The 19,008-nt window shown below is 35.0% G+C and overlaps 1 protein-coding gene across 2 annotated transcripts in view; it reads right to left on the bottom strand.

Moving 5' to 3' along the window:
* PRTG (protogenin) overlaps positions 1–19,008 on the bottom strand; it is a 112,551-nt gene that overhangs the window by 61,688 nt on the left and 31,855 nt on the right. Inside the window, exons 3-4 of one of the 2 annotated variants that reach the window (XM_016158354.2) lie at positions 2,511–2,655; positions 1,394–1,527 (exon numbers count right to left, since the gene is read on the bottom strand). In XM_016158354.2, the coding sequence (XP_016013840.2) occupies positions 1,394–1,527; positions 2,511–2,655 (279 nt within the window). Of the gene's footprint in view, positions 1–1,393; positions 1,531–2,510; positions 2,656–19,008 lie in introns of both variants that reach the window. The other variant, XM_036239109.1, reaches the window with a different exon arrangement.

The following is a 19,008-nucleotide window of genomic DNA, read 5'->3' on the forward strand; positions in this document are numbered from 1 at the left end:
TGACATACAATTCACCCATTTGAAGGACATAATTCAATAGTTCTTAGTATTTTCAGAGTTGCACAACTATTACTACAATCTATTTTACATTTTTATCAACCTAAAAAGAAACCCCATGCCCATTAGTAGTCGCTCCCCAAACCCCTCTCCTCACTGCCAGGCAAAAATTAATCTGCTTTCTGTCTCTCTAGAATTACCTCCTCTAGGCATTTCATAAAAAAAGGAACCATATATAGATGGTCCCTGTGACTGGGTTCTTTTAATTTGACATAATGTTTTCAAGGTTCATCCATGTTGTTCCAGTATTTCATTTCCTTTTATTGAACAATAATAGAACATTTAATTACATAAATAGAACACATTTTATTCATTCATCAGTTGATGAACATTTAGGTTGTTTCACTTTTAACTGAGGTTTAAACATACATTTCATGCTTTCACTAATCTTGTCAAGAATTCATGTGATGGCATGGAGAAGGGAAGAAGTATAAGGGTGCTTTTGGTTTTTTTATCTTTTGTACCAGAAAGCTAATCGATATTACCTAAAATTAAAACATAGCATTAAAAATATAATTTTAGCCTCTTTATTTTTTTCAAAAACTTTTTAACCTTAAAGGATTCGGGGAAAGTAATCTCCCTTGTAAAAGGTAAACATTTATGTGAAGTTTAACAATGTTTTTCATCCAAGTTTTCTTCCACTATATTCAGGTAAGTTTAAATTAATTATTTTAAAATAAAAACTAGTATCTATGTATACTTCCATTTAATAAAACATGTATTTCTTTCTTCATATTCATTTCTCTAGTTGTTCCTTCTAAATATATTCATGTATGGCAAAATATATAAAATTGTTCCCTTAATGTTAACAATAATAATTTCTGGGTATTGGAATTGGGGATATTTTAAAACATATCTTTGTACTTTTTTACATTGTTTAATGTAAAATTTTTATATATTTTTTACTTTCATAGACACTAATCTTTATAATAAGTATGCATTGTTTTTACAAATGCAAACTATGCTTTTCTTAAAAAAAAAACAAAAAATACCAAAATGGAAACAAATATCTCTTTATTAACAATAGACAATTCTAGTAGAAATTCATGATTAGCATTCTCTTTTTTGTACTTTTTTATTTTTTAAAAACAATAATGAAATATTTATCCAAAAAAATCAGTCTCAAAAATGTTTACACTAACATAACATAAAAAAAGTTAGCCTGTGAAAGAAGAGTTGCTTAATACATCAAAATGTATTAAGATTACACTTTCTAAATAGATTATAATAATTTAAATAAAATTAACATACTACTTTATGGCATGCCATTATAGCCAAAGAAGAAAAATTAATAGCTGGGTCAATAAAAACTGACGAAACAAATTCTATATGGTACCTGAAATCACTGTTAGAGAGGCCTCCATACTTCTACGTCTGTGGGCTACAGTAGCAGCCACACAACGGTAATTTCCAGCATCCCTTTGACCGACATCATAGATCTGCAGTACTCCTGTTGGTAGGGCAGTTATCCTGCTATGAGAAGAAAGATGATTAAACATTTTATACCAGATTTTATATTTTAACATATATTCTATAAGATTTAATATACTTAACCTTTTTAAAGAGCCAAATGCAATACATTAAAGATCTTTTAAAGTATTAGCTTGATTCAATTTGTGTTCATTTGAGTCACCACAGCTCTTTAAAGCATAAATAATTACACAGTGTGTGGTTTGTGAACTCTATTCATCTAATTTGACACAGTCTTATTTGACATTGCAGCTTAGATATAGCTAACTGGTGGCCTAGAGCTTACTATGATTTTCTTCAAATTCACAATTTTTTGCCTGTTAATACAGATGTATTCCCCAAGATACACCTGAATGTAAGGGTTGTTTTTTTTTTTTTTAAAGCACTTCCTTGAATAACTTCTTCCAACTAGTGTCCTGACATTTTAGCAAATGATGTTTGTCTTCTTAGGAATACTGCTACTCATTAGGACAAGAATCAAACCCTTTGAAGTTACTACCAAGCTCTTGATCCTTAAACTTTGATCACCTTCAGAGCCTTAGGGATGTGTGTGTATGTGTGTACAGTGGAAAGGAGATTGGGAAGTGGAAGACAGAGAGAGAGAGAAGTGGGCAGTTACCAGAGCATACATGGGAGACCCTTATACCAGCACTGCTATTGCCAGCAGTGAAGGTGTACTTTGGTTTCCCAAACCCTTGGGCTGCAATCCACATACTCAGGTGGTTCTATGGTTGAAAAAGATACTTGAGGAAAGGAACAAAGCAGTAAGATAGGTTGTCTGAATTCTGATCTGAACCAGAAAACAGGAATTATGCCCTTTGTGCCAAAGACTAATGCGTTAATTCTTTGCCTAAGTTTGAAATGTGTTTAATTATTGCTATTATAAATGAAAATGAGCTCTCTAATGGTCTTTCCCTCATACAGTCTCACGATGAAGTCTTCATTACTCCTGCATTATCTCCAAAGACAAAAGCTGCATTTACCTGTCCATAGTTAAAGGTACAGTTGTCCGATTTAATTCCCATGTTATGATCGCAGGAGGGTTTGATGAAATCTTGCATGCAAATCGAGCGATTCCACCTTCTTGGACTTCAGTAGAAATTGGCTGAACTTCAAATGCGGAAATAGCTATAAGATAAAGTTTGACAAATTCAGAATAAGTACATGCACTATTATACTATACTTGGAAATAACATTATACTTGATATTATCTATCAGATTTGGAACTTCTGCCCAGACGTTAAATCAACACAACTTAACTAGCACTACTGTAATTTAAAGAATAATTTTGGGAAAAAAATCATTGGGCAGCTGCCTAGCTCAAGGAATGTGATCTTCACAGGATGAAATTCTAAGTTTCAAAAAACTTACAGCCTATTTGGAGAAAGAAATTAACATAATTGAAACAAAAACAATTAATAATGGTATGTAATTACATACCAAACTGTGTGGTACAAACTTCAGATACTGTTCTATTTCAGAGAAGAGGGAAATTAATAAAGACAGATTTGACAGGTAAAAACCATTTATAAGGATTGGTTTTGAGTAGAGCTTTGAAGAATACACTGGGTTTAAATGGAAGGGGGCGAAATAGGAATAACGTGAAGAAAATAACATGAAGGCAAACACAGAAGAAATGTACATCTTGTATTAACGAGATTGTAAAGAAAAAGCCAGGACTAACTATTGTAAAATATTTCAGATTAAGGGTTCGTGGGAAAGTGGAAGGAGAGTAAAGATAAAGCATATTTGTACCGTGGTACAAACTGAGACATCACTGAAAAATTTTGAGCAAAGGAGTGTCATAATAGTAGTGTCTGGGAAAAATTAATCAGGCACTGTCACATAGGATGGGGTGAGAAAAGAGGAGCCTCAACTCAAAAGACCAACAGGCTGTTTAAACAGAAATGACAGAACTGGGGGGTGGCAGTGAGAATGGCAAGATTCTGCAGATACCTTAATGAAAACAAAGACTTGGTCCTTATTGGACACATATGTCACTCTGTGTTTGGAATCAAATGAAGTTGGTATTGATGGAGCAGAATGAAAAAAGGAGAGAGAGAAGATAAATGGTGTGTCTGAAGAACAAAAGGTAGAGAGATTCAAGAGACTATTTTTAGACTCGTGTATTTCCAAAGTAAAGATAAATCTTGAAGTGTTGATATTTCCTAGAGATAATTCTTTACCATTCTAGGGAGGCCTCCCGGGTCCATGGCTTTACATCTGACAGAGTCCAGACTTCAGGTAATAATGTGGTTTTCCTTTCCTATACTGTCTTCCAGGATGTAAAGAAAGTGCCCCAGTTAAGGTCTTACTCCCCTCTCCTCATATTGCAGTTTAAAAAATATATATGCCTTTAGAGTTTATCAATAAAGTGAGAAGTTACGAAGAAAAATAGAGGGAATATGATCTAGATGAATTATGCTTCATTAGACTGAAAAGGATTAAAGGTCACAGAAGACCGACAAATTTTGCCTTGGACTTGATTTCATTAGATTGTAAATGGATCACAGCCCTTTAGAGGTATAAGACAAAGTGAATAATGGTGAAAATATTCTTAAAAGTATCTACTTCCAAAATGGGTGGAGTGGGGATAAAGTAATATTTATTTGTTTGTATATATAACAAAAAAATGTCTCCTTCCTCGAGAAAGGAAGCGGTTCTCAAACTGCTGTTATCAGTGGATCCACAATGTCAAAATTATTCTCAAAATCACCATAATTTGCATTTTCATTCTCTTTTCTCTTGGGTGGACAGTGTTTGCCAGAAGCTACAGGATAGATGATACCACAACAGACTCAGTAAAATAGCATATAGGTGTGAGAATCCAGGTGTCTCCTATTAAGCTAATTAAAGAGATTTGTACAAATGTAAAACAATGCCACTTTGCTAAAATATTTTTGCTTTGGAAAATAGCTATATTTCATTACATGTGTTATGTTAATATGTCATAGATTGATGTTCCATTTTTAAATTAATTAAACAATATTTTAAAAATTTCTCAGTTTTAATTTCTCATAGTATCAATCGATTAAACCTACATAAATAAAAGCTTTTTAGGATCCTCAGTACATTTTAAGACTATAAAGAATGAGACTAAAATTTTTGAGAACCACTGTTCAAGAACATCGAACTCTAGGAATCATTACAGTTTTTAATTGCTTCTGTAATCACTTTTTAGGATGTTAATTTATTACAAATACTTTTATTTTGGATCAAAACTATGCCCCACCTACTGAAGAATCGGGTAATAAAATATCAGGTTCATAATCATAACATCCTGATTTTTCAGTAACAATGTAAGCTTATTTTTCTGTAATTAATTGAACTTATGTCAAATACATTCATATTTGCGGGAATGAGGACCTAAGTTTTCATAAATTTAATGCCTGCTTTATGAAGTACTAATTTCTCTTATTGGTCCCATATTTACCTTTTCCATATGGAAAGGGGGTGCCTTTTAGTTCTAATTGTCATTATTTAACTTACAGACTTTGAGATGGGAATTTTATCTAATTCTTCCCTCGCTTTTATCTCTCTAGACTGAAATATCTAATACAGTTTAACTTTTCTTCATAAAGCAGTTCCTCCAACTCTATTTCTTTGAACAACTTCTGAATCAGGCACCCCGTTCAATATGTTTTATCCCATATACTGTATACCTCTCTCATATCTGACTTCTTTCCATCCCCAATAGTCGTCTCTTTGATTCAGTCCTCCATCACCTGTCTAGAAGTCTTGCAGGAACCCGTTAGGTGATATACCTCTGGAGTACAGGTAAAAAATGCAAATTTGATTTGTGTTGTTGATGATTTCATTAGTCCCTGCAAGACTTTTACCTTGTTTTCAGCCACTTACAATTATGTTCCACAAACACTGAACACACCATGATGATATTCCACACCTCCGGGCATTGTATGAATACTTCCTTCTCTCTCAAATATCTTAGGTCCATCCCTTTATCCACCTGATAAAATCCTATTATTGTTTGGAGCCTAGTTCTCTTGTCCCATTCTTTGGGAAACTGTTCCTGATCCCTTTCTCTGCAACTACTGTACACTGCAGACTTTTATAGCTAATTTTATCCCACAGCATTACAACCACTTATTCATAATCTTTCTCTCCTTCTACATTATGAGTTCATTGAGAGTCAATAGTGGGTCATAGTCTTTGCAGGATCCCTTAAGACAGTCAATGGCAGATTCAGCACTAAAATAATACTCACTGAATTGAACTAAAAATGTTTGGATTTTCTCCAATTCTATCCTCTTTAAATACAGTAGCCAGAAATGTAAGGTACAAATATGAAGACTGACGATGAGAAGAATATAATGCTTTTTATTACTATTTTTTGTTTACTATAATTTCAAATGGTGCCCAATAATTTAGTGATGTTATTTTTAGAGATAAAAATCTGTCCTTCCTCTGTTAAAGACTTTTTATAAATATTAAATAAGCCAATATAGTGAGGGCTGTTTATGTAAAACTTTTTATAAATGTTGTGATTATTGAGACTAAAAACAATCACTCTGCCTTGAGTAATTTCCCTATTTTAACTCTGAATCTTATCTAACCAAATACGAACCCTCTGAATCTCTTCTTTAAATAGCTCCCTACCCCCTCCACTTTCCCAGATGGATAAGTCTATGAAAACTCTATGAATTCTTACTATAAAAATTGAACTAATTTTGCACTTTAGTTAAAATGCATCAGAACGTTGGAGTTACAAAATTCTGAGAACTAAAAGCTAAATGGATGCATCTTCTAACTCAGCAAGGGTATTGCTTTTTGGGGGATAGGAGGAGGCATAGCTGTATTGAGATATAAATCAGATAGCATGTAATTTACACACCATATAATTCACTCATTTAAAGTATACATTCAATAGTTTTTTTGTATATTCAGTTTGCAACCATCCCCATAATCAATTTTAGAATATTTTCATCACTTCAAAAAGAAATCCCATATCCTTTAACTATCACTCCCTAATTTTCTCATCTCCTCCTTGACCCCAGCTCTAGGCAATTACTAATCTAGTTTCTTTCCTCTCCTCAGATTTACTAAGCTATAACTGACAAATAACATTGTGTATACCCTGACGATTTGATACACATATGTTGGTAAATGATCATCGACAGAAGGTTAGTTGACACATCCATCAGGTAAAGGTATTTCTTGATCTTCCTTTGGTTTTCAGTATAAAGAATTTTTTTTAACTCCCCTAAAACACCTTTGTATTTAACATATCTAACTTTTTGGTTCCTTCTGAAAATTCAACATGCTGACAAAATGATTTTTCCCAGAGAAAATAAAGTCAGATACTGCTGGGGACTCTCGCCAGTACCTCTGAGACTGAAGAAAAAGAGCATTCATGATTCAACAGTGAAAATCAGTTGCAGTCTTTCTGTTTGTACTTTCTGCATCTGGGCACCAACCCTATCCACTTCCCTCCCCTCTGGGACCCTGATATATCTGCCTTTTCTTTACTTCTCTCCTACATATTCGAACTCTTCTCCTGGCTCCTTCCCTCAGTCTATAAAGGTGGTTAAGTCTCTCCCAACCTCAAAACACCAGAAATAGAACAAAATTCCAAACCTCTCTTTATAGTACATATTCCTCTAGCAGCTATCCACTCTCCTTCTCCATTAGACCAAAACTTTTCTAAAGAGTGATTTATTCTAGTTGTCTTGTCTCCCCTTCTTCCTCTCAGACTTTATGCCTCAAACGTCTAATCTACCTACTTTCTTTATTATTTTATTGAAACTGTGTCTATGAAACTGAACACTCCCTGTTCTCTGATTTTTCTGACTTCTTGTCTTCCTTTTCAGGGGCTCTCTTTTTCTGCCTTTCTTTCCAGAGATTCTCTGTTCCCTCTCCACATTCTCCTTGGGTGATCTCATTCACTTTCAGTTTTTAGCTACATCCATCTGTTGCTCCTGACTCCCCCAAATATTTCTTTGATTTAGGCCCCCTTCCCAAGAGCTTCATACTCATGGCTGCCTACTGGGCATCTTCACCAGAATTTATAAAATTTACTTCTAACTCACTATGTCCAAAACAATATCATCTTCTTCCCTCCAAACCTCTATTTCTCACCATTATGCAACTCAACTCACCTGAGCTATATACTACCAACTCCTTCTTCTGTACTCTCTTCATTCAATTACCCATTCCCACTGATTTTAACTCCTAAACACATGTCAAATTCACTCCTTTGTCCCTGTCCCAAGACCTCTCATCGAAGCCACTATCAGTCTGTTATCTCTTCTTTTGACCTGTTTCCCTTCGTCTCCCCTTTAAAAACATCTTCAGTGTTTAATACAGCTGCATTTGACTCACAGGTGGCTACCATCTATTAATTCAAAGGCTTCTATAAGACAACCCATTACTGCTAAAACCAATAAAGGAACAATCTCACGAATAAAACGTGATTGCATTTTTAAATGCTGTCAAAAAGCACTGTGCCTTAGCAACTCTTCCTTTTAAATCTTTAAACTGCTTAGTCTAATTATTTTTTAAAAATTACATGTATATATATCCTACACATGAAAAGAACAAATATCTTTCTTTATGCCAACTATCTATATTCCCAGTAAACAGATTTGTTGGCTAGTTTTTGCCCAAAAAGAAAAAAAAAAGAAAAGTAGTTTAGTATCGATTACTCGGAAACCAAACTGTTTATATGGTAAGCATGCAAAAGAATTTAAATATTCAACTTAAGTAGTTATATTTAAAAAACAGTAAATATCTCTGCTATAAAAGATATACATTATAACTACGATACAAAGGAGTTATCAATCCCATTATCTGTATAAGTATGCCATTCATTTAGTTTGTAGTTAACCCAAACAATCAGGGCTTTGAATCATGCAATTAATTACCCATAAAATAACAGGCCAGATTAACTATTTACCCAATCCAGAAAAGGATTTTAATTACATTTATTTTGGAAAGATTTTAGACTAAATTAATCTCGTCTAAGTTCATCCATTCATTTATTCAACAAATACTTATTCAGTGCCTAGAACATTCTAGGTGCCAAGGATCCAATGATGACCAAAATAAACAGAGGCTCTACCATCAGGGATTTCTGTATAGTGATGGAGAAAAGCATTTAACTAAATTACTATGCAAGTATATAACTTCAAACTGTGATAAATACTCTGAAGGAAAAGTACGGAGTATTATGAAATCACAGAACAGAGGTTATAATAATGGCAAATAACAATAGCTTAACATATATTTTCTTGCCAGGCAGTGCTTTAAATGCATGACAATTCTAGTTTATTTAATCCTCACAACTATTACTGCTCCAATTTTCAGCCAACAAAACTAAAGCACAGAGAGATTAAGCAACTTGCTTGAGGTTCTGCAGCTGGTAAGTGGTAAGTTTGGGATCTGAATTCGGGTATTCCTCAGAGACCCTGTGTGAGTTCTCTCACGAGTAAAAGTTTGAGATTCCCAAACTTTTTGTGCAAGATAAAAATTACTGGTTCGACTTCCAAGCAATTCTATTCCTCAGGGATAAGTTAACATGTTTTGGCTTTCTAGCTGAATAAGAATATGTTTAAAATTCCTACATTTCCAAAACAGAATAATACCTTTAAACTTCTGCATACTGGGATTTTGAAACTATGGCTCTCATTTCAGGCAAGAGTATCTCTATTTCTAGAAACCTGTTAAAAATAGGAAAGATAGGAACACATATATATTGAATTATACTACTTTAGTCTAAAATTTGTTTAGGAATCAAATCTTTTCTTTTTAATCTATTTAAAAAAAAGTTTACCTAATAGGAATATGAGCTATTCCTTTATTATTATAAGTCCTCATACATTTGATCATCAAAAAGTCAAATAATGAGAGAGAGAGCGAGAGAGCGCGCGCGAGAGAGAAGAGAGTGCTTAGAGGTAAGCAAATGATTTAAAAGGCTACTAGAACAGTAGATGAGAGACCAGTTGGGGGTTTGAATAATGAAAGAGATTATAAGAATGGAGGGGAGGGCACACAGATGTTGTGCACTGAACAACATGCTTTGGCTGTGAGGTGTTCAAGCGAAACAACAGGAAGGATCCACATGGTTCTGCGGTTTCTGGCCTATGTATGTGGATGGAGGGTTGGCAGACAGTATGCTGTCTAAACAGAGAGCACGGGAGAAGAGAGCAGATGGACTGCTGAAACACCATCAAAGACCCTCATTTCATCAGAATGAGCAGACACTGGACATGTTCAGACTGGGAAGCTATAAAATTAGGCCAGGGATTAATAACACAAACACTTTTGAATATCTATTTATCCTGATTTTTTAACTAATGGTTAAGATTTAAAGAAAGATATCCTTGAGTTTTTACAATACTGGCCTAAAAATGTAGCAATGTTTAACATGTAAAATTAGCAGAGAAAATAATTTTTTTTAGTTCTGAGGCTCTGTTGGAATGAGCTTAGGAGGAATAGTGTTTACTGTTTTCCCACTTTTAATTTATTCTCATTTCTTGATGATAAAAGTTAAGCATTCGAAGACTAAGGTAAAAATCTCAGCTGGTTTTAAAAAATCAAGAATAAAATCCAGTACAATACAGGGCATAATTTAGGTGGCTACAGGGAGATAATACAGCAATATAACCTGTGGTTAAGGGAGCAGATATTAAAACCTATGGATCTGGGTAAGAATCGCACCTTTATAAGTTACTCAAGCTTCCGTATCCCTCAGTCAAATGAGGATATTAATATTTTATAAAGATCTTATAATATTAAATTATATATACATATGTGTACACATACAGAGTATGATAATATGAGCATGTACTCAAGGCACCTCCTGGCACCTAGTAAACTCCTAGTAGTGGTGCTGCAGGTGGTAAGGGTAATAGGATATCTTGCTATGAATAGACTGCTTTTACTTTCAGAATGATGACTTCAAAAAGGCAAACAAAAGATGTCAGTGACCATTACGCAATAAAAATAAACTTTAAAGTTCCAACAAAGGCAGAAGTTGTCTAAGTTTTACCATTTTTCTTTATCTTTTCTACAAAGCCAGACTATGTAGTTTCATGAAGGTACATAAAATGCGGGGAAATAGAAATAATTTTCCAATTTTTAATGTGCATAGATAAATTATTTGAAGAAGATAAAATACTCTAATGATGAAATAATGGGAGACAAATTACAGTAAGATAGGTAATTAAGTTCAAATCTCTAGTGGTAGGATTATATATGATGATTTTTTTGTACTTATTTTTTTCTATAATACACATAATTAAGAAAAGTAATTATATTTTAAAATAAATTTTATATGCCAATATGAGACATGGATTGAAGAGCCTGTCTTCATAAATTTTCTATTGTTGCTCTTCTATCTGATAAAATCCCTCACGTTTAATCTTTATTTGCCTCCTTTTTAGTACGTTGAACTTCTCATTCCTTAGGTGGACATCACCTATAATCTGTGGGCTTGGTTCTCTCCCCAGTCAGTGCCCTCAAAGTCTGAAACTTGCAAGAAAGAGAATGTCTGAATAAAAACCACTTATCAATAAAAAGATAAATAACATAAATTTTTACATCAAAACTTACAAACTTTAGAAAAGCATGCAAAAGCAAAAATGAATAGCTATATCATGCTCATCTTAAACTTTGTTTCCCAGCAAGTGTTTGTTTTTCTATTTTGATTTTTTTAAGTGGGGCATGAAGCTGAGTAAATGAATGCTTCCTTTACAATGCATGTTAGATTCCCCTCAAACTTCAGTTCACAAACTTTTTCAGCATTATTGAAACATTTCGCACTTATTTAAATGGCAAAACATCTCAAGTCCTTATGCAAATCTCAGTTTCCTCCTTGATGTGGACTTTGCTTCTGCCAGTTAGGTATGATTTTACAAGTCTACAGGCTCCTTGTGAAACCTGACCTCTTTCTTCCCTCCACAGCCAGCACTAACATAAACCAAGAGCCCCACAAGAAGTCATTAAAGCCATGCTGTTAAGAGGCCAGAGCTCTATAAAATAGGCAAGAAACAAGGTCTTAAGAAACATGCGCTAGTCTCAAAAACAACCTTGCAAACACAATAAATGTAAGTGCCTATTTTATTTGTGACTTCCTCCTCTTCACCTGTCTACTTAATCAGTTGCTTCTATGATTTATAGTCAGGGAAAAAAAGGATCAAAGATGCTAAGAGGAAAATGTTCTCCAAATTTTATCTGATCAAAAAGCAACATACATGTGATATGTTTCTACACTGGAATTGTATGACTACAATATTAAACTAATGTGTCATCCATGCTTCTAAAAGGTTACAATGAATGAAATATTTAATACATGTTGATTTCAAAACCAACTAAAAATTATAGATACACAATCTGAAATAACAAGCCATTCAATAATTTAAACTAAGTTTACAGACTATTTGCTAATACATGAAAAACATCACTTTCTTTTGTAAACTGCACTTAAAATATTCTTTCACGAAACAGACAATACTTCAGTCAGTCAAAATCTTAATGCGGGGTTTACACAGGTGGCCCTAACACTGCGGATTAGCCGGGGGTTCTGGAGGTCTCAGCTGGTCAAGGACTGCATCAGTTGCTACTGTCACACCCCCTCCTTAGGGAGTCCTAAATGGCAGGGGAACATGGCCAGTAGTCACATTTCAGTGCCTCTGTGCTGTTTCTACAGCTCTAAGTCACCAATCAATAGCTCTGGGGAAATACATAAGTAGCTCATCAAGAAAATGGAGATTTCTATCTCAGATTCGTGAATGCCCACAATTTTAGAGTCCATCAAGGAATACGGCGTGTGTGTATTAGCGTAAAGTTTATTTCTATGACACTGGTCGTTCAAATCATGCATTTGTCTATGGCAGGCCTTACTTGTCAAAACATAACACCAACTTAACTTCATCAAGTCCAATTCACGTTGAGTCTTCAAACTTAAAGACTGACCTGCAACTGAACAGGAAGTAAGCCAAGAGCTGATCCATCATTTAAGCAAAGCATCAGGGTAACTGATGCTTTACCTACTGAGGTAAAAATCTACTAAGGTACAAGTTTAAAACAGAAGTTGAAACTTATTATAACCTTAAGATTTGGTGAGAAGCTACTTGGTACATTTTACAGAAAAAAAATAAAGTCATCTGTTTAATAAAATAATGTAACACAAGACGGATGTGACACTATGTTATGGAAATCACCTCCCCCTCCACCCCCAACCACTGAGGATACAATCGCTATTCTATAAACTATTCTATAGTATACTGCTTGAATCTGTGGCTATTCAGATAACTAGGTGCTAAGTGGTATACACTTACTTTTCAAAGGAAGCATTTAGATCAAAATATGTATCCAAATAAATATAAACAGCTAGAAAGCTAGAAACTTTGTAACTAAGTTGCAAACTAGGAACTTTCAGAAATAGAGTCTACAAGCCAAATTTCCACAGTCTAAATTATTTTCCAATATATTTGTACTGTATTCACATTAAAGACACCTTTGATAATACCTGAGAATTCTTTACTTCTTTGATATTTTATCAACTCTGTTCTGCCAAATGTCAGACTTGGTACTACCTAAACTCATTTCCTTTTCCTGGAGTGACACAAAGCTCTTCAAGTTTCCTCCTGACAGCTGGGCCACTCACTGCTATTCAGTAATTCCCTTATTAATAACTGGTTTCAAGAATTCTCTAACTTTCCAATTTATTCAGGTCTCAGACCACATTTACCTTAGCTTGTAAATTCCTTGAGTTCAAAGAACATCTCCTATTTGTCTGTGTGTTTGCTAGGGGGCCAGAACAGTGCCCTGCATACAACAGGCATTCAGTAAATGTTTTTTGAGTGAATTCAATGAACCACATCACCACCTCCCTCCTATCTGCAACTTACATTAGCCGGCAGATACCACGCCTCTGAAAAAGTATGAAGATGGTTATATTCTTCTTGATCTAAAGGCCCTTGGACAAGTCTAGAGAAGGAAATCCTTAACAACATGAATATATTAAGTAGTCAGTAAATGTTAAGATGGTTGGGCACAAAACATAGCGGGGGATAAAAGTGGTAGAAGACTAAAGATAGGCAATTTTTTCCCAGGCCAAGCCTGTCCTTATACATAAAATAAAAAGTTAAATCCCATTGTAAGATGTTAATGGTAGGCAAAGGAACTAGAATAGCCAAAATCATTTTGAAAAAGAACAAAACTGGAAGACCCACCTTGCCTGATTTAAAGATATACAATGTTTTCAAGAATTATGATAAAGTTACAGTAAAAAGGAAGCATGGTATTGGCAAAAGGACAGATACACAGATCAATGGAACAGAAAGAAGAAAAAGTATAGAAATAAACCAATACAAATATGTCACCTGTTTGGTTTTTTTTTTTTTTTACAGAGTTACAAAAGCAATTCCATAAAGGATGGTCTTTTCAACAAATGATGCTTGAACAACTGAACACCCATATACAAAAATTATCTTGACCTATACTTTATACAAAATTAGCCCAAAATGAGTCACAGACCTAAATCTGAAACTCGAAACTATAAAACTTTTAGAAGGAAACATAAAAATGCTCTGTGACCTTGGGTTAGGCAAAGAGTTCTTAAATATGACACCAGGAGTATAATCCATAAAAGAAAACAGTTGATAAACTGGACTTCATCAAAATAAAACAAAAAACTGCTCTTGAAAAAAATACTGTTAAGAGACTAAAAAGACAAGTCATAAACTGGGAGAAAAATCTTGCAAATCACATATCTGATAAAGGATCTATACCCAGAATACATATAGAACTCTCAAAATTCAATAATTAGAAAACGGTCAATTAAAAAGGGGGCAAAAGATTTGAACAGATACTTTTCCAAAGGAGATATATGAATGGCAACCAAACACATGAAAAGATGATCAACAATTAGCTATCACTACACATATATAAGAATAGCTCATAGGAAAAACCACTGTCAATACCAAGTGTTAGTGAGGATGTAAGATACTTGGAACTCTCTCATACATTGCTGGTGAGAATGTAAATTGTATAGTCACTTTGGAAAATAACTTGGTAGTTTCATATAAAGTTAAAATATATACTTATCACATGCACTTAATGTATTCTCATATTGAAATATTTATTCAATAGAAATGAATACTTATATTCACATAAAAACCTGTATAAGAAATTTGTAGAAGCTTTTTTCATAATAGCCCAAAGCTATAAACAACTCAAGTGTCCTTCAACTGGTGAATAAAAAAACTGTAGTAAACCTATACAATGGAATATTACTCATCGATAAAGAGGAACAAGCTATTGATACACTCAACAACACAAGTAAATCTCGAATGCATTATTCTAAGTGAAAGAAGCAAGACCCAAAAGGCTACATAGTGTATAATTTCATTTATATGACATTCTTGAAAATACAAGATATAGTGACTGCTAGAAGTTAGGGGAGAGGGAGAGTATGACTAGGGAGAATATGAGAGAATGTTTTGGGGTGATGAAACTATTCTGTATTTTGATTGTGGTGTTAGTTACATGACTATGCATATGTCTAAACTCATAGACCTATGGACCCAAAAAAGTAAATTTTACTATATGTAAATTAAAAAATAAATCTCCAAAAGGTCATATTTCTTCAACAGAAAGGCTTTTAATTTTCTAATCACTCTTAATAAAGAATTATAAACTAAGCAAGATGACAGCACACATAAATTTTAAAAGCCAGTTCCAGCATCTTCCCTACTGTGAGGTTGCTCCTGACTTTCCCAAGTAGAGCTATCAGATTCTTTCCTACTCCCAGGATCCTGAAATATCCTGTCTTCTTCAAAGCTATACTTTCTGCTCATACCCACTGGACAGGGCCTATGTCTTTTCATCTTTGTATTCCTGGCACAGCACCACAGATACAAATGACACTCAATGAATACCTAATAAACGTGAATATGCTTTTGGGTACATATACACCCCAAGTTCAGTCACCATCTCCTTCACCTGGAGCATCTACAGTATAATGCATACATAACATTACTCTGAAGGACTAGAAGATGGCAAAACTAAGTTTACATTATCTTTGGACTACTATATGTGAAAAGTGTACACAAAAATACTTATCTTAGTAACTAGAAATGGATCTACATTCCTGAGGAACAGGAGGAGTAAGAAACCTAGAGCCTCCTGTTCCTCTACCTTTGGAAATGGTGGGAGAGCAGTTACACTTCTGCCGAGTCGCTAGAAGAGTAAGGAGTCAATAAGGCATTACATGCACATACGTGGACACACACACGCACAGACACCTGAAAAGCCAGCCCTTCCTGAGTAGTCCAGCCCAGCTGCTCGATGCCAGCAGCACACTGCAGGATTGCAATTCCAACACAGGCCTTTTACAGGCCGCTGCCCAACACATCCTGCAGAAGCTTCCCAGGATCCCTGGCATTCTGAGCCCATCTTGGTAAGTCTCCTAATATTCAACCTGACAAAGATTCATCCGGCCAGGCTTGAAATTATATGGAGAATCTGGTCCTGGAACCAATTGGTTTGATCCAAGGAAACACATGAGAAACAGATTTTCTAGAGTGGCTACGGGGTTTAAAATTCATTTCTGACCAAGACTGCTGAGCATTTGAGAGTTCCTTCAGGATTCACCTGCACTACTGAATGCTAAAAGAGATGCACTGTTTTGCACGCACATTTGTGCCACATTCATACTTCCACTCTTCTAAAACAGAGGTGAAAAGAGTTACACTGAATGAAGATTTGCAATGCTGAAGTCACAACCATTTCTCCTGACATCCTCTTCTGCAGGTGAAATACAGTTCTCTTTAGTTACATTTTGGCCTATGTTTCCTGGATTGATGGTGCATACCCTAAGGAGATCAGCAGCAACTAGAAAGTGACAAGCATCTAGAGTGGCTTTTCAGGACCATACCATACAGAAGACTGAAAGTAGACATGGAAATGTAATGCTATGAGAGAAAGGGTTTGTCTGGTGAGAATTTAAGGAAAAGATTAGAAACAAGGAAAATCACGCGTAAGCAAAATAAATAGGAACAGGTTGCTGATAAGAAAAATCCAAGGACAAAAAAGTGTTCTATAATTGTTAAACATCATTAAATTACTAACAACTTTCCTTGTCTTCCTTTCTAGAGCTGAAAAAATGAAAATAAACCGCTATTTACTTTGTCTTTCATCTTTCCCAACCGCTACTTAATCTTGGGTTAATTTTTTTTTTTTTTTTTTAAATAATCAGTCTCCATATGGTACTCTCATAATCTAGACAGAATCCTGTTAGTTGGGAGTAAAATCTGATCTCACTTTGAAAGATGTTCCCAACTGGGATTTTCCTCTTCTCAAATTATCTGTCTTCCCAGCAACAGTGTGTGGTCACAGAAGAAGTGTATGAGACATGCTAATGCATTTATCAAGTGATTATTCTTGGCCCCTCTGCTGGCAAAAACAAGCAGGAAACGGTACAGAAAAAAAACATGCCGAGTAAGCCACATTAACCGGCTTCAAAGCTGTTCAACTTGTGTGGCTCCTACGAATTCAAGGGGAACAGAAAAGCGCCTTTGCTTTGTCTTTACCAAGACCACTTCCCCTTCAGTCGTTTGCCAAGTGATTGCCTTATATTGCCTAATCCAAGAGATGCCTTTCTTATGCCTTGTTGTCATTCCATAAAGAATTAGTTCTGCTTAATAGCTCAACTGTGCAGGAAGAACATTCCATGCAATTTTACACTTTGCATCAGCCAGCGAAACAGAAGGATCAGGAAAGCATTACGAAGAGTGAGGTTTTGTCACAAAATTCATGTCACTTAGCAACTTCACTCGTGTAGAAAGTTATAATGAGAAAAATATAAAATCCATCAAAATTAGAGGAGAAATATTTCTATTAGGATTTCTTTTACTTTTCCAAATGGTTATCTCAAAGACATTTAAAACAATTCAAGAGCTGCAGTATATTGTTATTTGTTGATTAAACTTTGTAGTATTCTTCTCCATTGTTTTACATATCTCTTTCCCAGATTACAAAAGGCATGGTTTTTCTTGCCTTTCCACATAATAATTTGACATTCAGTGAATATTTAAGAAATGCCTATTATGCAGCATAATTCATTAAAGTTTATATAATCACAATTTATTACAATTAAATGTTCTATGTATGACATTCAATTAATAAACTGGGAATCAATCACTATGAAATATCTGGGTATCTCTTTCATCTTCTAATTGCTGTTAAATTAAAGACCAAGCCTATTTAATTGATAGCAGAAAAAAATGTGCACACACACATCAGTCATCTTTGCTGAAGTGAATTCATAAAGTAGACCTTGAGTTCTAAGCTACCTGTCCACAACATAATGGAGGTTTTTAATAATATTGTAGCTTAGTTTTTTTTTTTTAAATTAGGCTTAACCACACAGTCCTTTTAAAGGGGAGAAGAGAGAATTAATCTACTACATATCTTATATACATGAACTCATTTAATACTCCTGAAAACTTTAACAGGCAGTAAGTAATATTACCTTCCCTTATAGGTAGGGAAATACGTTTTCAGAAGTAAAGCCACTTGCCCAGTCATATAATTAGTACACAGTGGAGCCAGGGAGTCAAAAGGGTGCTTTAAAAAAAAATTGCACCCAAGCTTTAGCCCTAGAGACATAAGAGGTCCACACAAGGAGTCTGCCATAGCACTTCAGGGCAGAAATGCTAATCTGGTCTTGTGAGTCTATTCTCCCAGTAGAAACATACATCCATGCATAAAGAACAGGCAGTTTCCTTCTTTCCAATTTCCTTTCATTTAAAAATTCCAAGAAGTAGCAACAAAAACATATTTCCCCAACCCTCCACCTGATTGACTATTATATCACTCCCATCAGTGAGGGGTTTAGGATCTTCTCTCAACAACTCTTCATCATTCTATCTATTTGAACTAACGTCAACTTAACTGTACAATTATTTATCCAACATTCCACATTACTCTCAGATATGGACTTTCTTGTCTGGCATAAGCAAATCCACTCGATATTCTTTTAAAAACACTCAGAATCTAAGAACATTAGATCTAATGATCTCCCAAAAAGTAAAACCCACAGAATGCTACAACAGCCCCCAGCCATCAATCAAGACAGTCAGGAAAGAAAGGTGACATGTATGGTTGAGGGCTGATGGACTAGTAAGAAGCAGGGATTGTAAAGAGTGGTCCAGGCAGAGGGTAGAGAATGGGCAAAGGCACAGAGCAATAACACAGCACATCCAGAGAACAGGAATTCTGTGTGTGCGGTGGACTCTGGGGTGTGTAAAAGAATTCGAGAGTGAGGTGGAGTGGAAACATGGAGAGCCAGGGTGGTAAAGGATGCAGCCACTGGGCAGGCAGGGACCAGATGATGAAGAGCCTTGCCTTTTTATGCTCTAATGCTTTGCTACTCTAAGTGTAGTCTTCAGACCAGCCTTAGAACTCGTTTGAAACACAGAAAAACAGGCTCCACCCCAGACCTACCAAATGCCAATC

Source organism: Rousettus aegyptiacus, unplaced genomic scaffold, assembly GCF_014176215.1.
Source record: "Rousettus aegyptiacus isolate mRouAeg1 unplaced genomic scaffold, mRouAeg1.p scaffold_m13_p_3, whole genome shotgun sequence".
Taxonomy (NCBI): domain Eukaryota; kingdom Metazoa; phylum Chordata; class Mammalia; order Chiroptera; family Pteropodidae; genus Rousettus; species Rousettus aegyptiacus.